The sequence below is a fragment of the Cloeon dipterum genome, chromosome 3 (genome assembly GCF_949628265.1).
Source record: "Cloeon dipterum chromosome 3, ieCloDipt1.1, whole genome shotgun sequence".
Lineage (NCBI taxonomy): Eukaryota > Metazoa > Arthropoda > Insecta > Ephemeroptera > Baetidae > Cloeon > Cloeon dipterum.
The window spans coordinates 35,742,048-35,763,066 of NC_088788.1; the positions used below are offsets into that span (position 1 = coordinate 35,742,048).

At 45.2% G+C, this 21,019-nt stretch overlaps 1 protein-coding gene across 4 annotated transcripts in view; it reads left to right on the top strand.

Annotated features, from left to right (window-relative positions):
- The window catches only part of ckn (CRK like proto-oncogene, adaptor protein), a 121,106-nt gene that overhangs the window by 72,094 nt on the left and 27,993 nt on the right, over positions 1 to 21,019 (top strand). Inside the window, exon 1 of one of the 4 annotated variants that reach the window (XM_065483551.1) lies at positions 3,097 to 3,316. The exons of 2 other annotated variants lie outside the window; for them this stretch is intronic. In XM_065483551.1, coding sequence (XP_065339623.1) covers positions 3,106 to 3,316 — 211 coding nt within the window. In that variant the 5' untranslated portion in view covers positions 3,097 to 3,105. Of the gene's footprint in view, positions 1 to 3,096; positions 3,317 to 17,747; positions 17,767 to 21,019 lie in introns of those variants that run through there. One more of the 4 variants, XM_065483554.1, reaches the window with a different exon arrangement.

The following is a 21,019-nucleotide window of genomic DNA, read 5'->3' on the forward strand; positions in this document are numbered from 1 at the left end:
TTCGGATTTGCATCGTAAAACTACTAGGATTTCGCATGCATTGGGCAATAATTGTTCACAAAGAGAATCGTGTTTTTGTGAATGTTGGTCTGTTTTTTAGAATGACTGTTGATTTAGACCTTAGAACTGCTTGGAGATTGTGTAATCTTGACTTTTAGAGTCTCAAGAAGCTTACTAGTTCAACGGCCAAGGAGATAAAACATTAATAAGAAAAATGCCGAGCAAGACGGGAATAATTGATAAATTTGATACAGTTATAAATGATATAAGTTGATATCAGCCGAAGTCTCCGAAAGCAGAAGAATATTGTCCTCGGGTCTGGGTATTTTGGGGTTTAATGAGCCCTGATGCCGTTGGGATGAACCCGAATTTCCCATTTTTGCGGGCATTCAAAGATCGAAATTTCTGGTTTTAGAGTAAGACGTTGTTCAGGTTGGTCGATGAACAACAGTTCGGACACCGTTAAACTCGTCTTGTCGGTTCAAACAACTTTTCTGTTGATCTCAAATTTGTGGCTCAAAGAACAGGGTCACAAAAATAAAATATAATTTACAAATCAAGGCCGCAAATTTTTTTGGTTTTCACATTGCAATTTTGTAGAACATTTTTTTCTTATTTCTTATATAAACGATTTTGAATCTCGGTTTTTTCAAAAAATGTTTACACGCCCAAATCTTAACTTCTAATGATCAGATTTTCAAAAACCACTCATCACTAGACTCGTCTCAACCTCCCCTAGATAGCAGAAGCAGTCTTAGGGTGCCAACCCTTTAACCCTCTTTTTTCACCCTAAAAAACGTAAAAGTTCCCAATATTTTGTTGTTTTCACCTCACTGCGCAGCAGAGTATAAGTTGTTTAACGCGCTTAAATCATTTCAGCTCATCACAAGACGTAAAGACGAGTTGAATTTAAAACAATTTTTGTATTTGTGACACTTGAATCCGAGATTTAGTTTAGATTACGACTGTACGTAGAACACATTTTTCACCAAATTTTGGCTACTATATAAGCATCGGATTTACAAAAATTGCACACCACTCTGCTAATAATAAATTTTGTATGCAAAGTGTGTTCTAAAAAATGAAATGATGATAAGTATGTCACGTGTACTTAAAATGTCATCTTTAAATTTAAATAATTTGCTCGAAACCTTATAAGGACACTCTTAGAGGATGCTGCGTTGTAGTGGGGGCTTGTTATTAATTCAATGCTTGACAAAATGTACAATCTTATCAGTTTCCGTGTTTCAAACGGAGTCGACGTCACGTGCATCCAAATCATGTGGCACACGTTTGCATCCTGATAGCTGTTCAACTGAAGGTTTCACTTTCGTCGCGGACTGATGCCCATCTTCAATCCGTCATTTTATCGCCTTGGAGAAAATGAATTACGTGTCTGAAAGGGATAATCGGCGGGGTCGTTGCACAAGAAGTGCCGCTCGTCGTCCCTCTCAGTGCAATTTGCATGGACTCTTATCGTTCGTGCGTGGGAGGCGAATTTCGAGAGAGAGTGAGTGAGTGAGCGGCGCAGAATTAAATTCAGCGGGCGGCAATCGACGCTTGATTCGTCCGCTCGCTGCTGAATTACGCGGATTAGGCGTGGATGGAATTGAAATGGATGACGGCCAAGCTAATTTGCCAGCAGCCTGCCAATCCGATAAAAATGGTACGCGCACCAAGTGATCCGTCTGCATGCAGAGACGCTTATTTGCATGCAAATTTTCGTCCATTCATTCTGCCTTCTGCCGGCTCTTTTTGCCTGCGGATCCGAGTAATTAATTTGCCACTGCCGCCGAGGCGAACGAGCCAATTGATCTTCTCGCAAATGCAATGAAATTCAACCAAACAGAGGAGATGACCCTGAAAAACGAAGAGTGGAACAATCACAAAACACAAAACCACCTGAGTCGCTCTATTTGCCTACTCAACAGATTGGGGTCTCGATGTGACTCACGGCGACGGAGAAAGCTCCGTTCGGACCTGCGGTGAATGAGGGAAAAAAAGCAAGCGCGCGGCTTCCTCAATAAAAGGCTCGTTTTTACGCCTAGCGGTGAATAATTAGCATATGTATATGCACTTGCATGTGTGCTGCTATCTCATTAATTATACCGTCTGATTAGTGGCAGACCCACCGTGTTACACGAGAGAATAATGGCCGCCCCATGCAGCTCACTCATTATTATTATTATTTAACGCTATTACATCTGCTCGACTGATGGGAATTTCTAGCGTCGCGCTCTCACACTCGCACTTGGCGCGAACAATGCCATCGGCACGCATATTTGGAGCGGAAAATCTGCGGACGCGTTCCTAAACTTCGAAACCCGGCGGCCACGAGTTTGAAACTTTCGCCGCACAGTTGTGATGGGGTTAAAATCGAAATCATTTCCGAAACTGACGTTGGATGAGGCAAATAATAACGCACGTGATTTTGTGTGAATTGGATCGTGGATTGAAAAAGTTAATAGAAAAAGTCAGATTTCCTACTTAACCCTTCAGCTTGTCAGGGGAGGTCGAGACGAGTCTAACGGTGGGTTGGATTTGCAATTCTGATGGCTAGAACCTAAGATTTGGAGTAAGCAAAATTTGTAAAAACCAAAATAATCGAAAAAACGTGATTCCTCGAATTTTGAAATGGAATTTCTCGAAAACTTACATTAACAAATATCTGAAAATTTACCATGAAACATTGCGAAAATTAAAAAATCCTGAGCCTGGACCTAGGACATCGAACTTGGTGTTATTTCGATTGGACTCGTTGAGAAGAATCTAAAGCATTTTTTTAAATTGCACCACAAAGAGATCAAATGCTCAAACTTTTGAAAAACTGCCGTAAACACTCGTAAAAATGAATAGCATATTTGGTCTAAAAATTCTTAAAAACAAATTTTTAGTGTTAATTTCGTCGAGTTTGCTAATTTTGTCCTATGACTCGTGACATTTTGTCAGCGAATTAATAAAAAAATTCACTTTTGAAAGAAAAACTGATCTTTTGAATCGCACAAATGTTAACAAACGGTTCGCTGTGCTTTTTGTGCAGAGAGCGAGCAGCTCTCGCAGCAGCGTGCTTATTGTTCAAAAAAGCCTTTGGGCGTCAGTGGCTGCATGGCGATGGCGAATCGATGCTGGCGGCACCACGCTGTCTGCATTCGAAAGGCAGCAAGCATTAGGCTGGCGGGGGGCGATATCACGGGGTCACCCCTCCACCCTTATCAGTCGGCCATAAAACACACAAGTCAACAAACGGGCCACACACCAATTTCGCAGCGATATCGCAAAGTGCGGTCGCCTGGACAAACATGCAGCACGCGGATATGTGAGTGTGTGTGGTGTGCAACCCGACGCAAAGGGTTGTTGTTTTGCAGATTGCCAGTCGGGCCTCGGACTGTAATTGCACTTGCACGACCGCCGATTGACGTCTCTGCGACAGAAAAGGGCGTGGGAACAAGTTGGCGCTCTCCAAACTCGCCACGCAGGGAGGAAACTTGAATCGCACGTTTCAACTGACGTGTTTTGACAGGCTTAAGCATGCAATGCGGTTTCAAGATGTGACACAGAGATTGCTTTCGTGATTTGTAAGGACAAATGTGACAATGTCGGCGTTACATTTATTGATCAGTCATGACGTATTTATTGCGATAGGAAAAGAGAGAAGGGTTTTCTAGAGAAGATTGTGAAAAATTAAAGCGAGTGAGAAATTTCTACATTTCCCTTCTAGAATTTTTTTCCTCGATGTTAGGAGCAATTTTTCACTTTAATTTTTGGCTTGCTTCGAGGAAATGTCTGTCTCAGGAAGATGCGAGTTGCGGGGTTGTCGATTTCGTTGCTCGTTTCTTCAAAATTCACCGCTTTAAATTTTGTTTTGGAGATAAAGTACTGCTAATCCAAGGCCTAAGGGGTCGGAATCGGAACAGGTCGCGAACGTGTGATTTTATTGTTCTTTTTACAATTTTTCAGCTTTTTCGCCCTATACTGTATTAGAATGAATTTAATAAAAGTCTACGATTGAAAAAAAAAATCGATTAAAAATTATCTAACTGAGGAATGCAACGTATTAGGCGCTGACAAAAGGCCCCGCTGAGTGGCCCAGAAACATTTTAATTCGATCTATCTGTGTATAGCCACAATTAGACTTGGGGGAACTGTGTTGTTCCTCGATCGGCTCGATTATCCACGCACTGGACCTGTGCATTGTCTGTAACGGTTGCGAGATGATAGAGGCCAGAGAGAACCTTATTGGCATTTTTGCCTCGAGCGGGCATGTAAGACGCTGAAGAGAAGGAGGATGCTAGTGGTTAACCTCACCTCAAGTAGCTAACGCACGTAGTTTTTGTTTTTTACTTTTTGTATCTGCTGCGCCAAGAGATGGAGCAAGCAAGAGATTTTTTTCACGCCGGGCGTCCCGCGCGTACACACGCGCGCGTACACAAATAAAAAGGCTCCCTCTCCATTTCCAACAATAACAAGGCGACTGTTACATTTCAATCCTGCGGGCGGGCTCCCTCTTTTCTTTCTTCTGCCCGAAAAGAAAGAAAGGAACGCGTTACTCTTTCTGCTGGGAGCTGTTAACTTTGTTGCCTCACAGATTCCTATAAATAAAACCGCAGAGCAAGTTGCCGCCGCACCGATATAATGAAAGCGCAAACTTCAAAGCGGGCAGCAAACTTTTAACACCTCGGCTCTGTGCAAAAGGGGAGCCAAAATAAGGAGGCTAATTTAATAAATGCCCCTGCCTTCGGAAGGGAGCCGCAATTTCCACGGAGTTCGGATCGCGCACGGCTGTGTGCGTGGGCGTGTGTGCATAATTTTAATGCACTCGAGGATTAAACGACTCCTTCGCCTGCCTGGCTTTCCGAGGGCTTCAACTTTGAGCACCCTCCTCAGTCAGTCGGCCCGGTGCGGCGGCGGGCTTCCTTTTAATCCTCCCTTATTTGCGGCACTGTTTATTGAAATGGCAATTAGCTTCACAAGTTATTGACGGCCAGACACGGAGGCGGCTCAATTATAATTGAATTTCACACTGCTGGATCAATTCAGCCCCAGCCTGATGAAATTCCACTCTAGCAAAAAGACAGAAGAACGTGTGTTGTGTCTGCATACGTAATGCTCTGAGGGCTTTCGTTTGACCGAAACACAAAGCCAGAGCGTCTAACCATGTTCACCTGCATTTTACAACAAAATCCAGCGCGGCACTCGAGCGCAGGCTGCTTTTGAAAAGCACGAGTCGTATATTCCATTTGAAAAGGCGGCCGGCCGTGCAGAGAAATAATTGGAACCACGAGTGGCCGGTCTTTCTCTCCTTTGTCGCCGCCGCCACCGCCGAGTCGAGTCGAGTGGAGGCTGCAGGCCAACGGAGTGGTGAATATTTGCCACTTTGCCTCCGCCGTCATTAAATTTGCCTCCGCGATCGCTTTCTAATTTCTGCCAAAGAACGCGCTTGATTGGATTCCGTGCCGGCTAATTATCGCGACGTGCGAAGCAGATCGAAAGATGAGATTCTCCGCGCAGACACGCTGTCTGTCTTCGTTTGCTGCTGTTGTGTGACGTGTGACAACTCGAGCTAGGAAATGTCACATAACGCGATATTTCTTCTGCGGAATCAGTGGCCTGTTTTCGATCAGAGGTCGAATCTGCAGGTGGGCCGGTCAGCGCGTAATTAATACGTGCTTAACCTCTGAGCCGAATGCACTGGGCGTTTTTCTGCTCGGCAAGTGGAGGATAATCAGAAAGGAGGCTGACACGGCACTCTGCGACCGCCGAGCATCCAATCTAGCCCGGCGTGCATGTGTTTTGCATGAGAGCCAACACACCGTACACTCGAGTGGTTTCCATTTTGCATACAAACCCACCGCCTGACTATAAATACATTTGCATATACGTATACACACACACACACACTCAGATAGTCGGTCGTATCGCCTGCTGCTGTTGGCTTTTCTTGCCTGCACACACTCGTTTTATTGTGTGCACACACCACACACACACTCGCAGGCCTGGAGAGAGTGCCATTAAACCGCGAGATTTTCAATTTAATTACGTCAGCACGCAGCTTGAGCCTTGTTTTGCTTAATATTTGAAACGCACACTAGCTTTAATGGCCGCTTTGCTATCTACGGCCTTTTCGTTGAATGGGCAAACACGACCGCGTGCGTAACGGACGAATAGTGAATTTGTAACCATTTTTACCAGTTTGCTTTTTGTTTGCTCTGTTGGAATGCAAAGCCCTGGGCGGTGATAAATTATTTAAGCATGCGGCGCACAAATTACCACTCTCACCTCCTCTCCGCACATCAACGTCGTGTCGCGGTGACCGAGCCAAAATTGATGCAAATTATGACCTTCTGGGACCGGCGCAGCATTTTTCATATTTCATTCGGCGCGGCAGCATCCCTTCTTCCATCTCTCGGCTGCTGACACCCGCCGAGTCGCCATGGCAACGGCTCTTAATGCAATTTTTGAGCCCACTTAAGTGTTCACACTCCACCGTTCGCAAATTAGCTGCCAAAGTCGACAATCGTGCCGTTGCGATTACGGCGAGACTACTTGATCAGCCAAGATTGCCAAGGTAGGCAACCTGCTCGACACGCGAGCAATCGGGTTGCATAACTCGCATTCTGCCAGTTAAAAACATCATTTCACCTTGAAATATCAAATCTGATTCCAATTATATGAATAATAAGACGGAGAGTGTCATCTGAGCGACTCGTTTTTGCCACTCGTTGACCTTCGTCGACCAAAATGGTGCGATTACGTGCTGAAAAGTGATATTTGCAACCACCAAGCTGACTTTTAAATTTCCGCTCTGATTTCACTGCCGAGTGAGAACATGATCTCGAAATGCACGAGCGAGGGCTTTTCTCGATGTTGACTCAACACAAGGAGCAGCAGCATCTCAGCAAATATTGGCGCGGCAACCACCCTCGAGAGATGGCGTGTCGTCGGCCGCAAGAGAGACGAACCGAGTGCCGGTGCCGAGCTATTTTATTACACTTGACTTTCACACCTACTTTGCACTAAAATTCGCTAGGTAATATCAGCCGGCAGTCAGTCGGGGAATCATCAAAGTTTATGCGCGTACTTAAAAACTTACAGAGGGCTGCTACTATCGCGCCCCCGAGCAGCCAACACGCTCTGTCGTATTAACAAGGCGCGCTCTCGCGCTCGTAATAAATTTAGCTCGAGATATCGAAGAAAGATGGGGCATATTAGCAACTCGGGTGTGAGCCGTTCGTTATTAAACGCGCAGCCGAGATGCTTTGCGAATTGGTCCGTGTGCATGGCGACGCACTTGATTAAAATTCGCCCTCGCATGTCTTCGAGCATCGTAAGCCGCTGAATTTAGCTCAATATCTGGAGATTCGTGTGTGAGTCATGTGTTTTGACGTTTGAGCTCCTTGAAATCGCGATAAGACACTCGAAAGAAAACATCGCTCTCAATCAGTAACATATCCTATTCTGATATCACTCTTGTTGTGACTCAAACGTACTTTCCCAAAGCACTGCGATTTCATTTTTAATCGATTGTTTGAGAAGGGAGCAGCTCAGCGCAGGTTGAAGATCGAGACAGCAGCGCCACAGCGACACCCAGCGCAGTTAAGAGACAAGGTTGACTGCTGGCTACTTTCGCTGGCCAATCAGAGAGAACCGCTCTCATCTCTGATTGGTCGCCGGCGTTCTTGGCCAGAAATCTCCGAATTCGACCCTCAGGAATCGATTGGCACAATCGAAAATGAAATTCCATGCACTTTGCTACTTTGAATGATACGTTTATAGTACAAGTTTGGCAGGGGAGGGAATAAACTCGAGAGCGAATGTGTTGCTCATTTTGCAGCCGGATAGCGGAGTCGAATTACGCTCCGAGCGTCTTCATTCACAAGTGAAATCCTATTTAAACTCGCAAACTCGGATCGTTTGCAGCCGGCATGTGCGTCACTTTGGTGCAGTTTTGCTCCACTTGAGAGAAGAGACCTCTCCATTCTCCATTTGCGCTGCAGATAAGATAGCCTCGTCCTTAATGAAACAAGTAATGACTCTCTTCACCTTGCTGTGTTATTATGCTGCATAGAATAAAACCGGCGTTGAATTCTTGTTTTCTATCTCTAATCGAACACCTTCACTCTGTAGCCGGGTTCAATGTTCACGTTTTAACGACTTTGACTGATAAGCTGGCAATTAGGTCTTTGCAGGCGCGGAAGAGATTTCGTGAGATACTTCGCGGCAGATTTTCTTATTATCGGTCCTAATTGGGTCACTAATGGAAATAATCAAGTGCCGACTCAATTAACGCGGTCGTAATTTCACCGCTGGTCGCTCGTACAGTAATAATTGCCGCGTGTAAATTATTCAGTCAATCATCAGAGAGCGAAAGGGCTTGCCGGCAGCCGCTGCGAATTACCTCTGCTTTAATTAAACACTGCGTATACACACTCAGACGCGGCGGCGGAGAGTATTTAATTAAAATGTGTGTATGCATTCGGCCACACAGCCACCCACGCGCAGCATCGCAGATTTTCTGGCGGGCCTTTTTCAGTCTGCTGACACGAAAATAATGAAGTCTTTCTTGCGCCGCCTGCCTACATAATGGGGCATTAGGGAACGTCAAGCAGCAGCCCCCATTGTGTGTGCGTGTGCGCGAAAATTCGGCACGGAAAATATTTCACGCTAGGAGAAGCCGCTCAAAGTGCAGCCCGCGTGCGGCTGAATTTAATATTTGCGCCTTTGTCACCTCGCAGCGCGACGACGCACGGAGAATGGTGCAAACCGAGCGTGAAACGCGCGCACTGTTATTTCGGTTTGCGAGCCAAACGAGCCGCATTATTTCGCCGTTTCGCCAGTCAACGGTTGTCCAAACAGTAACTTTACGACACCTTTGTATTGCCCCGCCCCCGAGGCACCCCTTTGAAACGGAGAGGCTGTAACAAAAAATCGACCTTTTTTCTCGTTTTTAACCCTTTCGTGAGCGTAAACAATGGCAGGGCTAACAAAGCACTGCTTTTTGCAATGATGCAGCCGCAGCTCCCATTGTGGCAGAGTCTAGTGGAAATTCGGCTTCCGCTCTGCGGGCTCATTTTTCGCAGTCCCTCGACAGCACTAGCCAAATGTGCTCACGAGTCGCCACTTTTTCTCGCAGCTCACCTTTCCAGGGCGGCGGCGGCGGCCAAACATTACCCGCCTACAAATTAGAAACGACCGAGCGAGCAGCGCATTTTTTGCTCTCCTTTTCCTGCCGAACGCGGCGAAACTCTTGATTCGGAATAATTAGATTCGCTCGTGATTCCGATTCCCTTCGCCCGATGCGGGAAATGAAGTTTGCTTTTGCCGGAAAATTGACTCTGCAAGCCAGCCCGCGGCCGTCTGCGCCTAATGGCGCATCCGTCTTTTTATTCGGCTCTTCTAATGCGCTGTCCAGAGCTCGGATGGCTCCCATAAAGATAATAGCACGTCATATTTCTCGCAGTAAACAGGCGAAAAAGGGTGCAAAAACTTGGGCAATAAAGCCGAATGCACATAAAAATTTGCCTTGCAGCTCGACGGGGCCGGGGCACTGGGAAATTGAAATTTGCTCCTTTGTCTCTCTATCTCTCTCTCACTCTCGCGTTGGTTGCCGAAGAGATATTTCAGCAAACTTTTTGACAGCGGCAGCTATATCGCATTAAGTCCGCCACTCTCGCTTGCTCTCTCTCTCTCTCTCTCTCTCTCTCTGCTCTCTCGCTCGTGTTCGAGTTAACAATCCTTAAACCCAATAAAAACCCTGCGGCCATTCGATAAAATTCGTCCCGCGCGCCGCCCTCGCTTTCCCTCTCCGCCGGCAAGTGCGATAAAACACACCGTACATGCAGGCCAAGTTAGCGTCGTCGTTTGCAGCCGGATGAAACGACCCTTTGTGCTTTTTGCTGCAAAGACAAAGCCGAGTCGGGCCGCTTCATTCGACAAATCGTGCGGAATTCCCGAAAAGTCAGCACCCGACCGACGCTGTGCAAATATGATTTCTCGGACCAACTTTGCGACTTCGGCAAGATCAATAGCCGGCTCACAGTTGACTTTTCGCGACCCGAATGAAAGGAAGGCCTGCGCGCGCGTTTCACTTTAATTAGTTTTCTCTGCGTTTGAGATGTTTCATTCAAGTCGGGAATTCCGCGAACACAAATATTTGTTTAATTAAGAGAATATGCGCTATTTTGCGCCACATGTCTGTCCCGGCGCAGAAATGAAAAATTCCAGCCGAAAACTGTTTCTCTGCGCCATAATCTGTGCGCGCGGCGGCGGCGGCAGCGGCGACATTCCCTCCCTATTAGGCGACGTGGAATCCCGCTAAATTATTATGACGCAAAAATAGTCAGCCGTTTAATTACGCTCAACAGCGCGTCGTTTTCTGCATTTCAGCTCTAATGAAATTGCCCGATTCGCAAGCGAGGCAGGCAGGCTAACGCAACACTCGCTTCGTAGATGGCGTAAGGAAGGGCTTAAAAAATTCAACAGAGTCGCCACGTGACCGCGTTAGTAAAGAATGAGTGAGAGAGCTGGCCGACCGGCCGGCGGTTCTCCTCTCGCGGACGTGAGCAGCGCAACGCTAACTTTGTTGCTTTGTTGTCTTGTGCCAAGTCGAGCGAGAGCAGCAGCAGACCTTTGACTCTGTTTTCAAAGAAACCGTCGAGTGCAGTTCATTTGTACAATAGTCAGCTGAAAGAATAAGGAACTCGATCTGGGTCCGAAACCCATGAATTATTTGATTTTCCTGCCCAAATCAGAATCAATCATTGTCAGAAAAGCCGGAACATGATTATTCCTGCCTGCGTTCGGCACATTCAATCGACTCCCCTTTGTTTCGCGTTTGATTTCCTGATTTTCCGCCCCAGCTCGACCCGCTTCCGATGAACAAGCCATAAAACGAGCGCAGCTAGTATATCAGAAAAGAAAGCCCTTTAAAAAAACCGCAGCCCCGTGATATATTTTAATTGCGCCGCCCCTTTGCCTTTGGTCCGCGGTGCGACTCTTTGGCCAGGAAAAACGACTTGTTCCTTCGGCAACAAGCAAGAAATCACGCGGAAAGGGGTGTCCGTCCACCCCTGAGCCGGCACGGTCGATAACCGCCCGTCGCTACGTGAGGGCGTAGATGGAATATCGTACATGTAAGGGTCAATCGGACAGAAATTTGATCGACGGGCCCCGATTTATTTCTACTGATTGGATTGAATTTGACGAGGTCGCCAATTAGTGTCACCGACGGCTGCTCGGTTAGCTGAGCCGGCCAATATGGAGCGATGGAAAACAGAAATTGCACTGGGAGGCAGGTGCACCCCTGCCCCTGTCGACTGGAGGAGACGCAAAGCCGAAATTGGCCTGCCCCAGAAACACCAGAACGCATTTCTCCTCTCGCCTCGATGCCAATTCTTGATTTTGCTAGGCTTACATAACGTATAAATGCAAAAAAATTCATTTTAACATTTTTTAACTTCAATTCGCAATTTTCATGATGGGAAATTGATCTGATTGACTGCTCCCAAAAACGCCTACCCTCTATCTTCGTTTAAAGAAGGAGTATCAAATTTTCATATAGAGGAAAACGGAAAAAGTCGCGACGATTAAAAATATTTACTTTTTGACTCGGGGGATTAAATTGTGGCCAATAGGGGTTTAGGGGTGAAGGATGAGCAGCCCAAAAACCATTCAGCTCACCAGGGGAAGTCAAGCCAAGTCAAACGGTGTGCAGTTTTGCATTTCTGACGCTCAGAACCGGAAATTTGGCGATCGCAACATTTGCAAAAATAAAAAAATATCATTTTTAAATTCAAAATTGATTTTTAAAAAAAAAAAAAAAAAAGAAGCTGAACACCACCTTGGAATATTCACACAAGTTCACGCGTACCCTGAGACCACTTTTGAGGGGCGTTTCGGATTTTTAAAGTATGGCGCTGGTTTTAAAAATCTAAAAAAACGCCTGAAAATTGTTAAAAATGACCCTTTGACCTTTACTGACGACCTCAAATTGAGTGTTCATTCGATCGAGCTTGAATAGGGGAGTGCAACGCACACTTTTACTAAAAAAAATTCGCCAAAATTGTTTTGTCAAACCCGTAAAAATGAACATTTTTGACTATCATATAGATTACTCTTGGATTAAAGATTTGACCTTGAAGCGTCCTGAGGGTCGTTATTTGGAATTTGTCGGGCAAAGCCGCATTAGAGGTCCCGTGTTCCATCAAACAAGTGAACAACACGCGGAGGCAGGAGGCAAAAATTAATTTGAAACTTTTTTTACGATGTGTACACATGTCTGCGGGCGGGCAGCACACCTGCGCGCCGCCCGGCATAAAAATGACACCATTACGGCACGCAGAGAGCATTACGCGGCTGTCATTACTAGGGTTGTATTTAATCCCAACACACAGCTCTGCTCAACCCTGCCGCTCTCCTTTTTTGCATAAACCGAGTCGCCCGCCCGCCCGCAGCGCCGCCAAAATAGTATAATCCACGCCACGCCGGCGGACGTGCGTCCGCAACCCTTATCCAAGCGCGCGTGAACCATAATTTTTAACTTTCGCGTTGGCAAAACGCTTCCACTTTGCCAGTGAAATCTCATCATCTTGCGATTTATGCGACGAACAGTAGTTGCAAACAACGCCTTGTTTTGGCCTAATTTCTGTAAAACGCGTATGATACCAAAATTTAGGACAATAACGGAGGGTTATATTTATTGTCAAGGTCGCTGACTTCGAATGATACAGAAAATTTTTGAACGCTTAACTAAATCTGACTCTAAATTGACAATTTCATTAGTGTTTGATGCCGCTAACTGATGGGGATCCGTCTATTTCTCTATTCATAAAAAGATTTGAAATAAATTAATTCTTTCCTCTTGTAGAAGCATCCGCAAAATCAGGATTGAATAAAATAAAATAATTAAACCAAATATAGATTGAATTTGCAGGCCGGAAAAGCGTTTACAGAATATCATTGAAAAATCGTTTTTACCCTTGCTTAAAATACTCTCAAAAAATCTGGAAAAAGCTAAAAATTTTCCTAAACTTTTTAGCACTGTGTCCCTACTGCAAAGTAATGATTTATTTCTAAGTTTAGGGAATTTTTCGCCAAAATTCGCACGAGATTGGATAGATCGCGACGAAATAGGGATAGAAATCAAGCGATAATATATCGATAAATTTGGTAAAATCTTAAATTGAACTCTTCCTCGATCCCGATTTCAATAACTTCGTCGATAAACCACTTGTTCAAGCCAACAATGCAAAATTTTCTCAATTACTGGCTTGTATTGAGCTCTACTTTATTAGATTTTAAGCAATAATTGAAACAAACTGATTAAGATATGTATCGGATAAAATGCTAATTACTTATTGAATTGGTTTAATTTCATAAATATTGCTCGTAGGCTATGATCATTTTTCTGTACGTTAGCAATATATTTGATCACGTATCAGAACATCAAATCAATAGCCAATATAAGCCAACATTGGCCAATAAAATCGGTGCGCGCGGCAAAAATGGAAGCGTAAGCAAAAAGGCGGCGGGAGTGGTAAAATCTGGCTGTACGACATGATCGCACACGTTCACCCTTATCATATTTCGCAAAGGGCGGCCAGTAAAAATGTTATCCACGCATTCTCTTTTCTCCTGCCTGCAACTTCGAGACATAAACTTTTGCTTTCTCATAAAAGAGACGCGCGGCCGTAAACGTCCCGAGTTGTGCACACACTCACGTGCGTATAAATCGAGAATCCGGCGGCAGTAGCAGCATTGCTCTCATATATTTATTTGTTTGCTCCGAAACAGGGCAGGCAGGGGTGTCCTTGCCGTGGCCAGATAAGACGCACTTATTGAATCCGCACACCTCTCCTCGTCATCTGACACTTTCGCTGAATAACGATTTGCAAACACGTCCGATTTTGGGCGCGGCCATTGTTTACACGCGCGTGCTGCTGCGATGCCGGGAATCGTCGTTGATTATATTCAAATTAGATAATACCGGCACCAGAGCCGAGTAAAGGGGCAATCGATCAACGCGTTTTGACACCTCTCTCTATTTGATTTTGGCTCGGCCAGAGGAAGTTACCGTGCGCGCTGCGTCAAGCGCTAATCGAATATGACAATATCGAATAAATTTCAACTTGTATTATGCAGTCGCTGCCGCGCCTCAAGTCACGACTTGAAAACTCACAGTTGTACCTTTAAAGGAGCACTGCAAGTTTTTTGAATTGCCAGTGGAGTTAAATTATTGTAAATTGACGATTTATTTCCTCAAAATTCGCACACCATTGTATAAATCGGGACTAGAAGGATAAAAATGAAGTGAAAATATATATAAATTTGGCAAAATGTTAAATTTAACTGCTCCTTTAGAGGTAAACTGTTGATGAATTTCACAAATGAACTAATTGCAAAATATTCTTAATAGTTGACCTGTAAAGCTCTGTTTTAAATTCGCAACCCTGACTGGCAGATTTTGAAACACAAACGTTCAATTAAAATCCGTAAAACACCTACTACTGTTAGGAGCGAGAAAGAATTTGCCTCGATTTTGTAATTTTCCCTCCTTTGCACGGGCTGAAATTAATTTGGGTCGTAATGAGTGTACAAATTGCCCCTTAAAGTGGACACTCGAGGGTCAAAGACGCGGTGCTTTGCTGGCGGGCGTATCGCGCCGCTTCGTAAATTGCCTGTCGTGTCGGTGGCGGTGGTAGCAGCGGCGGCGGCAATAAGGAGGCGCCTCTAAAGTGAACCCCTTTCCGTTCTTACTCTCTTTCCGACCACCTTAACGACTGTGTGCATGCGCCACCCGCCCGCCCGGCCCGCTTAAAAAGTTCGCTCAAACTCTCGGCAGTCGATTTCAGCTCCATTTATTTACGACAGTTCCGCCTCGCGATTTCGTCTAATCGCAGCAATTTAGATGAAAGCACGGATATTTCTTTCTTCTCCGTTCCTTCAGCCGTTGCTGCGGCGGTTTGCGCTAATTCCTTCCACACAGATCAAAGACAGCCTTCATTGATTGTCCCGAAATTTAAATTCGTGGCTATGCAACCAGCTCAGCCTAGCAGTCGAGCCGGTTGCCTAACACTCTTTAATCTCGTCCAGGCAGCTGCGTTCGGTTCTCTCGCGTGCCTGCCCGCTTTAAGCTTTAATTGACGCCGTCACGACTGAAAATTCTCCGCAGAGCCCAAATTTCGCCATTTTTGGAATTAACGATCATAGTTAAAAGGCACGGTTAACTACTTAATTTTTAATCAATCCCTCTAAAAAAAGACCGTGCTTGCAAAAGAACCAAGAGTGCATGTAAATATTTTTAGCAGTCGGAAAAAACTCGCGGCCGGAACGTGCTGGCCGCTCGTCTACTGAAATAGGCGCGCGCGCGCGAGTGAGAGTTTTTACTGACTGCCGGTGCTGAAAAAGAGTTGAAAAACACGCGCCTCGTGGTAACAAGGGCCATCTGCAGCACTCTCGCGCCCTTTGCACCGAGGACCCTGCTGCTTGCTGCCGGCGGCGAGTAGCAGCCAGCCAGGCGAATTCATTCCACGTGCAGTGCACCACCACCTTTGAAGTCATGCTCGGCTGCTCCGTGCAAATGGAATTTTAATTTGTCGAGTTCCCACGCGCAATCGAATCATAATAACTCTCGCCACTCAACATGCGTGCTGCGGCCTGAGTGGCCCTTATCGTCCTTTGCATGCGCAGCCACTTGTCCTCCCTCTGCCGTGTCTAGTCTGTTTACCGTCACATGCGTCCCTAATTGGCACGACTCGTGGCTTTTCACTATCTGCACTTGCATCGCGGTGAGCCATAATCGTTCGTTAAGAACTTTTAGGGGATTATACAGGGCTTTCGTTGTATGAAATTATTTTTTGCTATCAATTAATCGGTGACATGCATCGTTTGTGACCAAATTTAAAAATTGTGTTTCTGCAAAATTCCTATATTTAATTAGCAATAAGAGCCTAAATTGGTGGGGGGTGGTCTCCTAAAAATGCCTCGGCTATCTAGGGGAGGTCCTGACGAGTCTAACGGTTTGCAGTTTTTGTAAATACGACGCTTAAAACCGAAATTTTGTGAAAAATGTATTTTTCTTTCGGAGGCGGTCGTAAAAAAACATTGTGTGTTAACCAAATCTCAGGCTCTAATTGTCCCATTTACAAAAACTGGATACCGTTCAACTCACGATGAATTGAAGTGGTTCAAGGGTGATAAACACTGGACTCCATCCCGAACGAATTTTAATTTTTAAAATGAATAAATATCTCAAAAATAATTAAATAACTATCGCCAATCACGAGAAAAAATACACAATTTTGTTTAGGATAAAACGTTAACTCTGCAGTGAACCCGAAATTTCTGGCTGCCAAGAATTCGGGCAAGATGAAAAAAGGCGCCTTTTGGAAGGTGTAATTGGCAAGCAGTGCCGCTCTTTGCTGAGCGTTCCGAGTCCCGAGAAGCCTGCCGGGTAGAAATCAATGAAGAATTCAGAAATCCAATACCGCGGGCGCGCCGTCAGCTCTTTCCCTCTTGCATAATAATATTCTTTGCGCCCATTTCTCTGGCAAAAGTGCCACCGTCAAAAGAGCTAAAGAGGAATTCCGTCCAACACCGCACGCCAAATCTGCGCCACCTTGAAACCCAAACCCTTAAGAGAAAGAGGAATCAAGCTGCGAGCGCGGCGCTTTTGCAGCCGCTTCGCATGATAAAACCCTATTTTCAAAGCTGCTCTGCATTTTTTTCGCCTTAATAGATAAAAACGGCTGGCGGGCTGCGTGAAATATCGGATTTCCCGGCGTTTCGTGGAACTGCGCTATCGTACAGAGTTGAATTTTGCATTTCACATGGACATGCACAGCCACGAGCACAACGCCGGCTTCTGTTGTGCCTCCGATAATTTATTATTGCGACACTCGGCACAAAAAAATCACAGCGGGCGCGCGTTTTTGCACAAACAATGCCACAACACGCAACGTACACATGTCATGACTTTTGGCGTTCAAAATAAAAACTTTATGCTGGACCAGCAAAATTTGTGCATCCCGGAAAAGCCATTTGAAACTTACAAAATTGAAGTGGCCAAATTTAAAGACCGTCTTTGATGTAGCACACCAATCGATTCTTGAGGGTCGCATTAGGTAAAGTGGACATTTTTTCCGACCATAAAGTCCAGCGCGACGTGCGAACTTTTTACCCGCCGAAACAATATGAATGCGAGAAGTGCGCATGCGTCAGAACTGGTTAGAGCACTTGCAGAGAGACCGCCTGTACGAATGACTTCTTTGTCAGATCCAGCCAGCTCTGACGCATGCGCACTTCTTGCATTCATAATGTTTTGGCGGTAAAAAGTTCCATTAGTGGTGCTACGCACGTCGCGCTGGACGTTTTGATCGCAAAATTTCCACTTTACCTAATTCGACCCTCGAGAATCGATTGGTGTGCTCAGAAACGTCATCAAAGACAGTCATTACGCTTGATTTTATTAGAACAAACTAAGAAAAAAATTAAAACTCTAGCACATGTTGATAAGAAATTTTAGTGGAAAAATCCGAGAGTCCGAATTTCTAACTAGGAGGGTGATTGACGGCTTTTCCATCAAGCTGGAAACACAAGACAGCTCTTCTTCACACGCATGCCATTCATTTTGTTTCGAGCCGAAAACTTTTGCATCGGCAAGTTTGCTAACGATTTTCCTTCTTGTTTGTTTTAGGTGAGTGTCTGTCAGAGGCAGAAAAACTTCTCGAAACTTTTTTGCCCCGCTGGCAAGAAGTGGTCTCGGCGAGTCGAGTAAGTACATTCCACGAGGAAATGCTCGAGGATTGACAAGTGCTTGTTAATTTCATCCGCAGATTAAAAAATGATACTCGTTGCGTGCGGCTGGCTGGCTGGTCCTCTGCGCGCAGAGACGAAAGCGCCCACGCGTAAAGTTGAAGATACAGAAATTGATTTGTGGTTGCGGAGCTATTGAACTTGTTTCCCTGTGATCAAGAGCACGCACGTCGCATTTTGGGCGGCAAAAAAAAAAAAGATAACGAGCCGTTTCTGCGTGTTTCTCTTCATTGAATTTCGCTTACTGCCGGCGCCCCTGCGCTGCGCGAAATCTAAATTTAAAAAGAGGCAGCTTTTGACAGCAGCGCGGAATTGGTTGCCGACGAACGAGATTAAAAATGCGACAGAAAAATAGAGGGTGCACCGTTCCGCCCCCTACTCTCTCTTTTCTTCTATACTCATTTCCATTATGGCTCAGCAATTTTCAAAGGCTCGCTCGCTCTCGCTGTCTTTTAATGATAAGAAGAAGGACCCATCGGCAAGAGACCATCTTGAATCAGAAATTACTTCAAACTCGAGCTTGTTGTGGGTTTTTTTGTGCCTTTCCTTTCAGAGAGGGGTGAGAAACCAGAGATAAGATTATAGGAGATGAAGAAAAAAGGAGGGATCCGTTTGGCTTCCCTGCTGTTTGCGGCAGGACGGCAGGATAGCGAACCAAAAATCATAGTCGGCCGAAAGAACTAATTGAAATCGATTCTTAAGGCTACGGATATTTTATTGGGTGTTGCGGGACATTTTTGACGAATTTTGAAAGTTACGGTGCGCGTTGAACTCCTCTCGTCAAGCCCGATCGAATGAGCACCATATTTTTTGACGTCATCGGTCAAGATCAAAGGTAGCCAAATGTAATTTTCGAAAGTTTCTGAAAGTTTTTTGGGATTTTAAAAACCCAAAAAATCGGAATCAAACCTCAAAATTGGTCTCAGGGCACGTTTAAATCTTTGTGTGAAAAGTTTAAGTTGGTGTTTGGCTTAATTTTCGAGAAATTCAATTTTATATCTCGAAAAACACAAATTTTTCGAATTTTTGCAAATGTTGTTAGTGTCAAATCTCGGGTTCTAACTGTCAGAAATTCAAAAACCGTTTAACTTGGCTTGACCTTCCCTGGTGAGCTGAATAGTTTTTGGGGTGCTCACTCCTAACCCTCCACCCCTATTGACCATAATTTCTCTCGAGTAGAAAATGAAATATTTCCAACCGTCGCGATTTTTTGTTCATTTTTTTTAATTTGACTCTGAAGAAAGTAAGAGTCTTGATGTTTGGCTCATAATTGGAAAAACGCGCCCCAACTGCTGGAAAAGGAGCTTAATTTAAAGTACAATTTAATCGCATTAGGTCGATCGAAATCTCCCTTCCAACTGGCAGCAATAAATGAAATTATTATAATCAGACTAGAGACACAAACATTGTAAAGTTCCATGACTCGCATTCAAGATCAAGAAACGCGGGCACGCAGGTATAAATAAAAATCCTGCAGGGTGGTCCGTGGCTGCCTGCGTTACGAAATGATAACCTGGCTGGTGTGTGGCAGCAGAGCAGGAGATTTTTCTCTCTTGCAACCGCCGGCAGCCAGCACGACATGATAGAAAGAGAGCAAAGAAACTAAGAAACAAGCCGCGCGTCACTCTTTATATTGCCGTATATTTCCGGCGCACACATACACACGCGGCTTTGCGAGATGTCATTCCCGTGATAAATTGCGTCTTTGCTTTAATATTTGGCGCCCGCAAAGATGACGCCTGCCCGTCTTGCCGATTATTATCGCTCGCTCGGCGCTCGGCGAGCCACAACTTAATTTCGGCCGCAATAAATTAGGTGGCGAGAGTGAATCCCGCAAGACGACGGCGACGACGGCCGGCCCTTGGCTTTTTCTATTTATTTATTGGAGGCAGCGCCAAGAAAAACACTGCACGCTGGCTTGAGACAAGAGGAAAGTCGAAAATTATATTGTGCTGCGCGCGGTTTAGCCGCTTGTTCCGTGCTGCTTTCGCCAAAAGTTGTTAATGTTAAGGGCACGATGATTTAGGGGACACTCAAATTAGCTGCCTGCGCCTTTGATCTGCAAAAAGTTGTGCGTGGGACAGCTTTTGAATTATCGAGGGGGACTGAAGAGCTCTTCTCGTGATTATTTTGATCAAATTTGAAAATTCCCTTTCTTTTCGACTGGTGATTTGAATTTAAAATCAATTAAAACACTACCACGTTACGAGTTCTGCAGGGGCAATCCAGAATCCAGCTCCGACAATGTAAGCAGTAATTAAAATTATTGCACATCCGCTCCGCATGTAAATTACACTCTTGATGGTGCGCCAAGAGATTGGCCTGCAAGAGACATGTAATTAATTGGACCACAGCAGCTCTCCTCCGCGGCGCAAGTTCACGACCCTCGCAGGCCGGATTTAATGCACGCGGTGATAATGTGAAATTACCATCAGCGGAGAGTAAGTAACATTCACTGCACGGTACAGTTAAACCAGAGCCACTTTTTCATATACGCGAATAAGAGAGCGAGAAGGAAATGTCGTCCCACTGCCGTGCCCATAACTCACATGCACCGTTCAAATGAAAATGTATTTGAACACGCTCTCGGCTTGTGTGCCGAGATTTCCTTTCCAACAAAAAACAGTCGCATGCAAAGCAACCGGGAATTGAATCGAATCGACGTGTTTTTTCAGGGGTTGTTTACTCTAGGTGTTTTTTGGGATACAATTCCTATTAAATGGAGTGAAAACGAAATGCAGAAACACGAAGTGAAGGGTGTAATAAATTTCGCACTCGAGCAGTTTGTTTTGATTAATCCGGCTGCACGTCATCTTTTCATCGGGCCGATTCGTGCGGCAGCAATAACGATAATTTTTATCCCGCGCCTTCTATATTATGCTAATTTTTGCGCATAAAGCGTGATGGTGCTCTTTTGTTACCCGCTCGGCCTTGATTGCGTCAGATTCGTGTCGCGTGCAAGAAAATCATTTCCACGCAGATTCATTTGTGTATGTGCGACGAGTACGCGCGTTACATAAACCTCGCTTGCACCCAGTCGGTTTAGCTGTTAAGTACCTCTTTCGTCATTTTATCTCTGATCTCGCGCTAATTGATTTTGCGGACGCGAGGTGATGGATTTCAGCCGCCTTCGCACCTGCCAAACAGCCAAGCTCTGAGCTTTGTAACGCTTTTCATGATTCTAATGATTTGTAAACTTCTGCATCGCTTG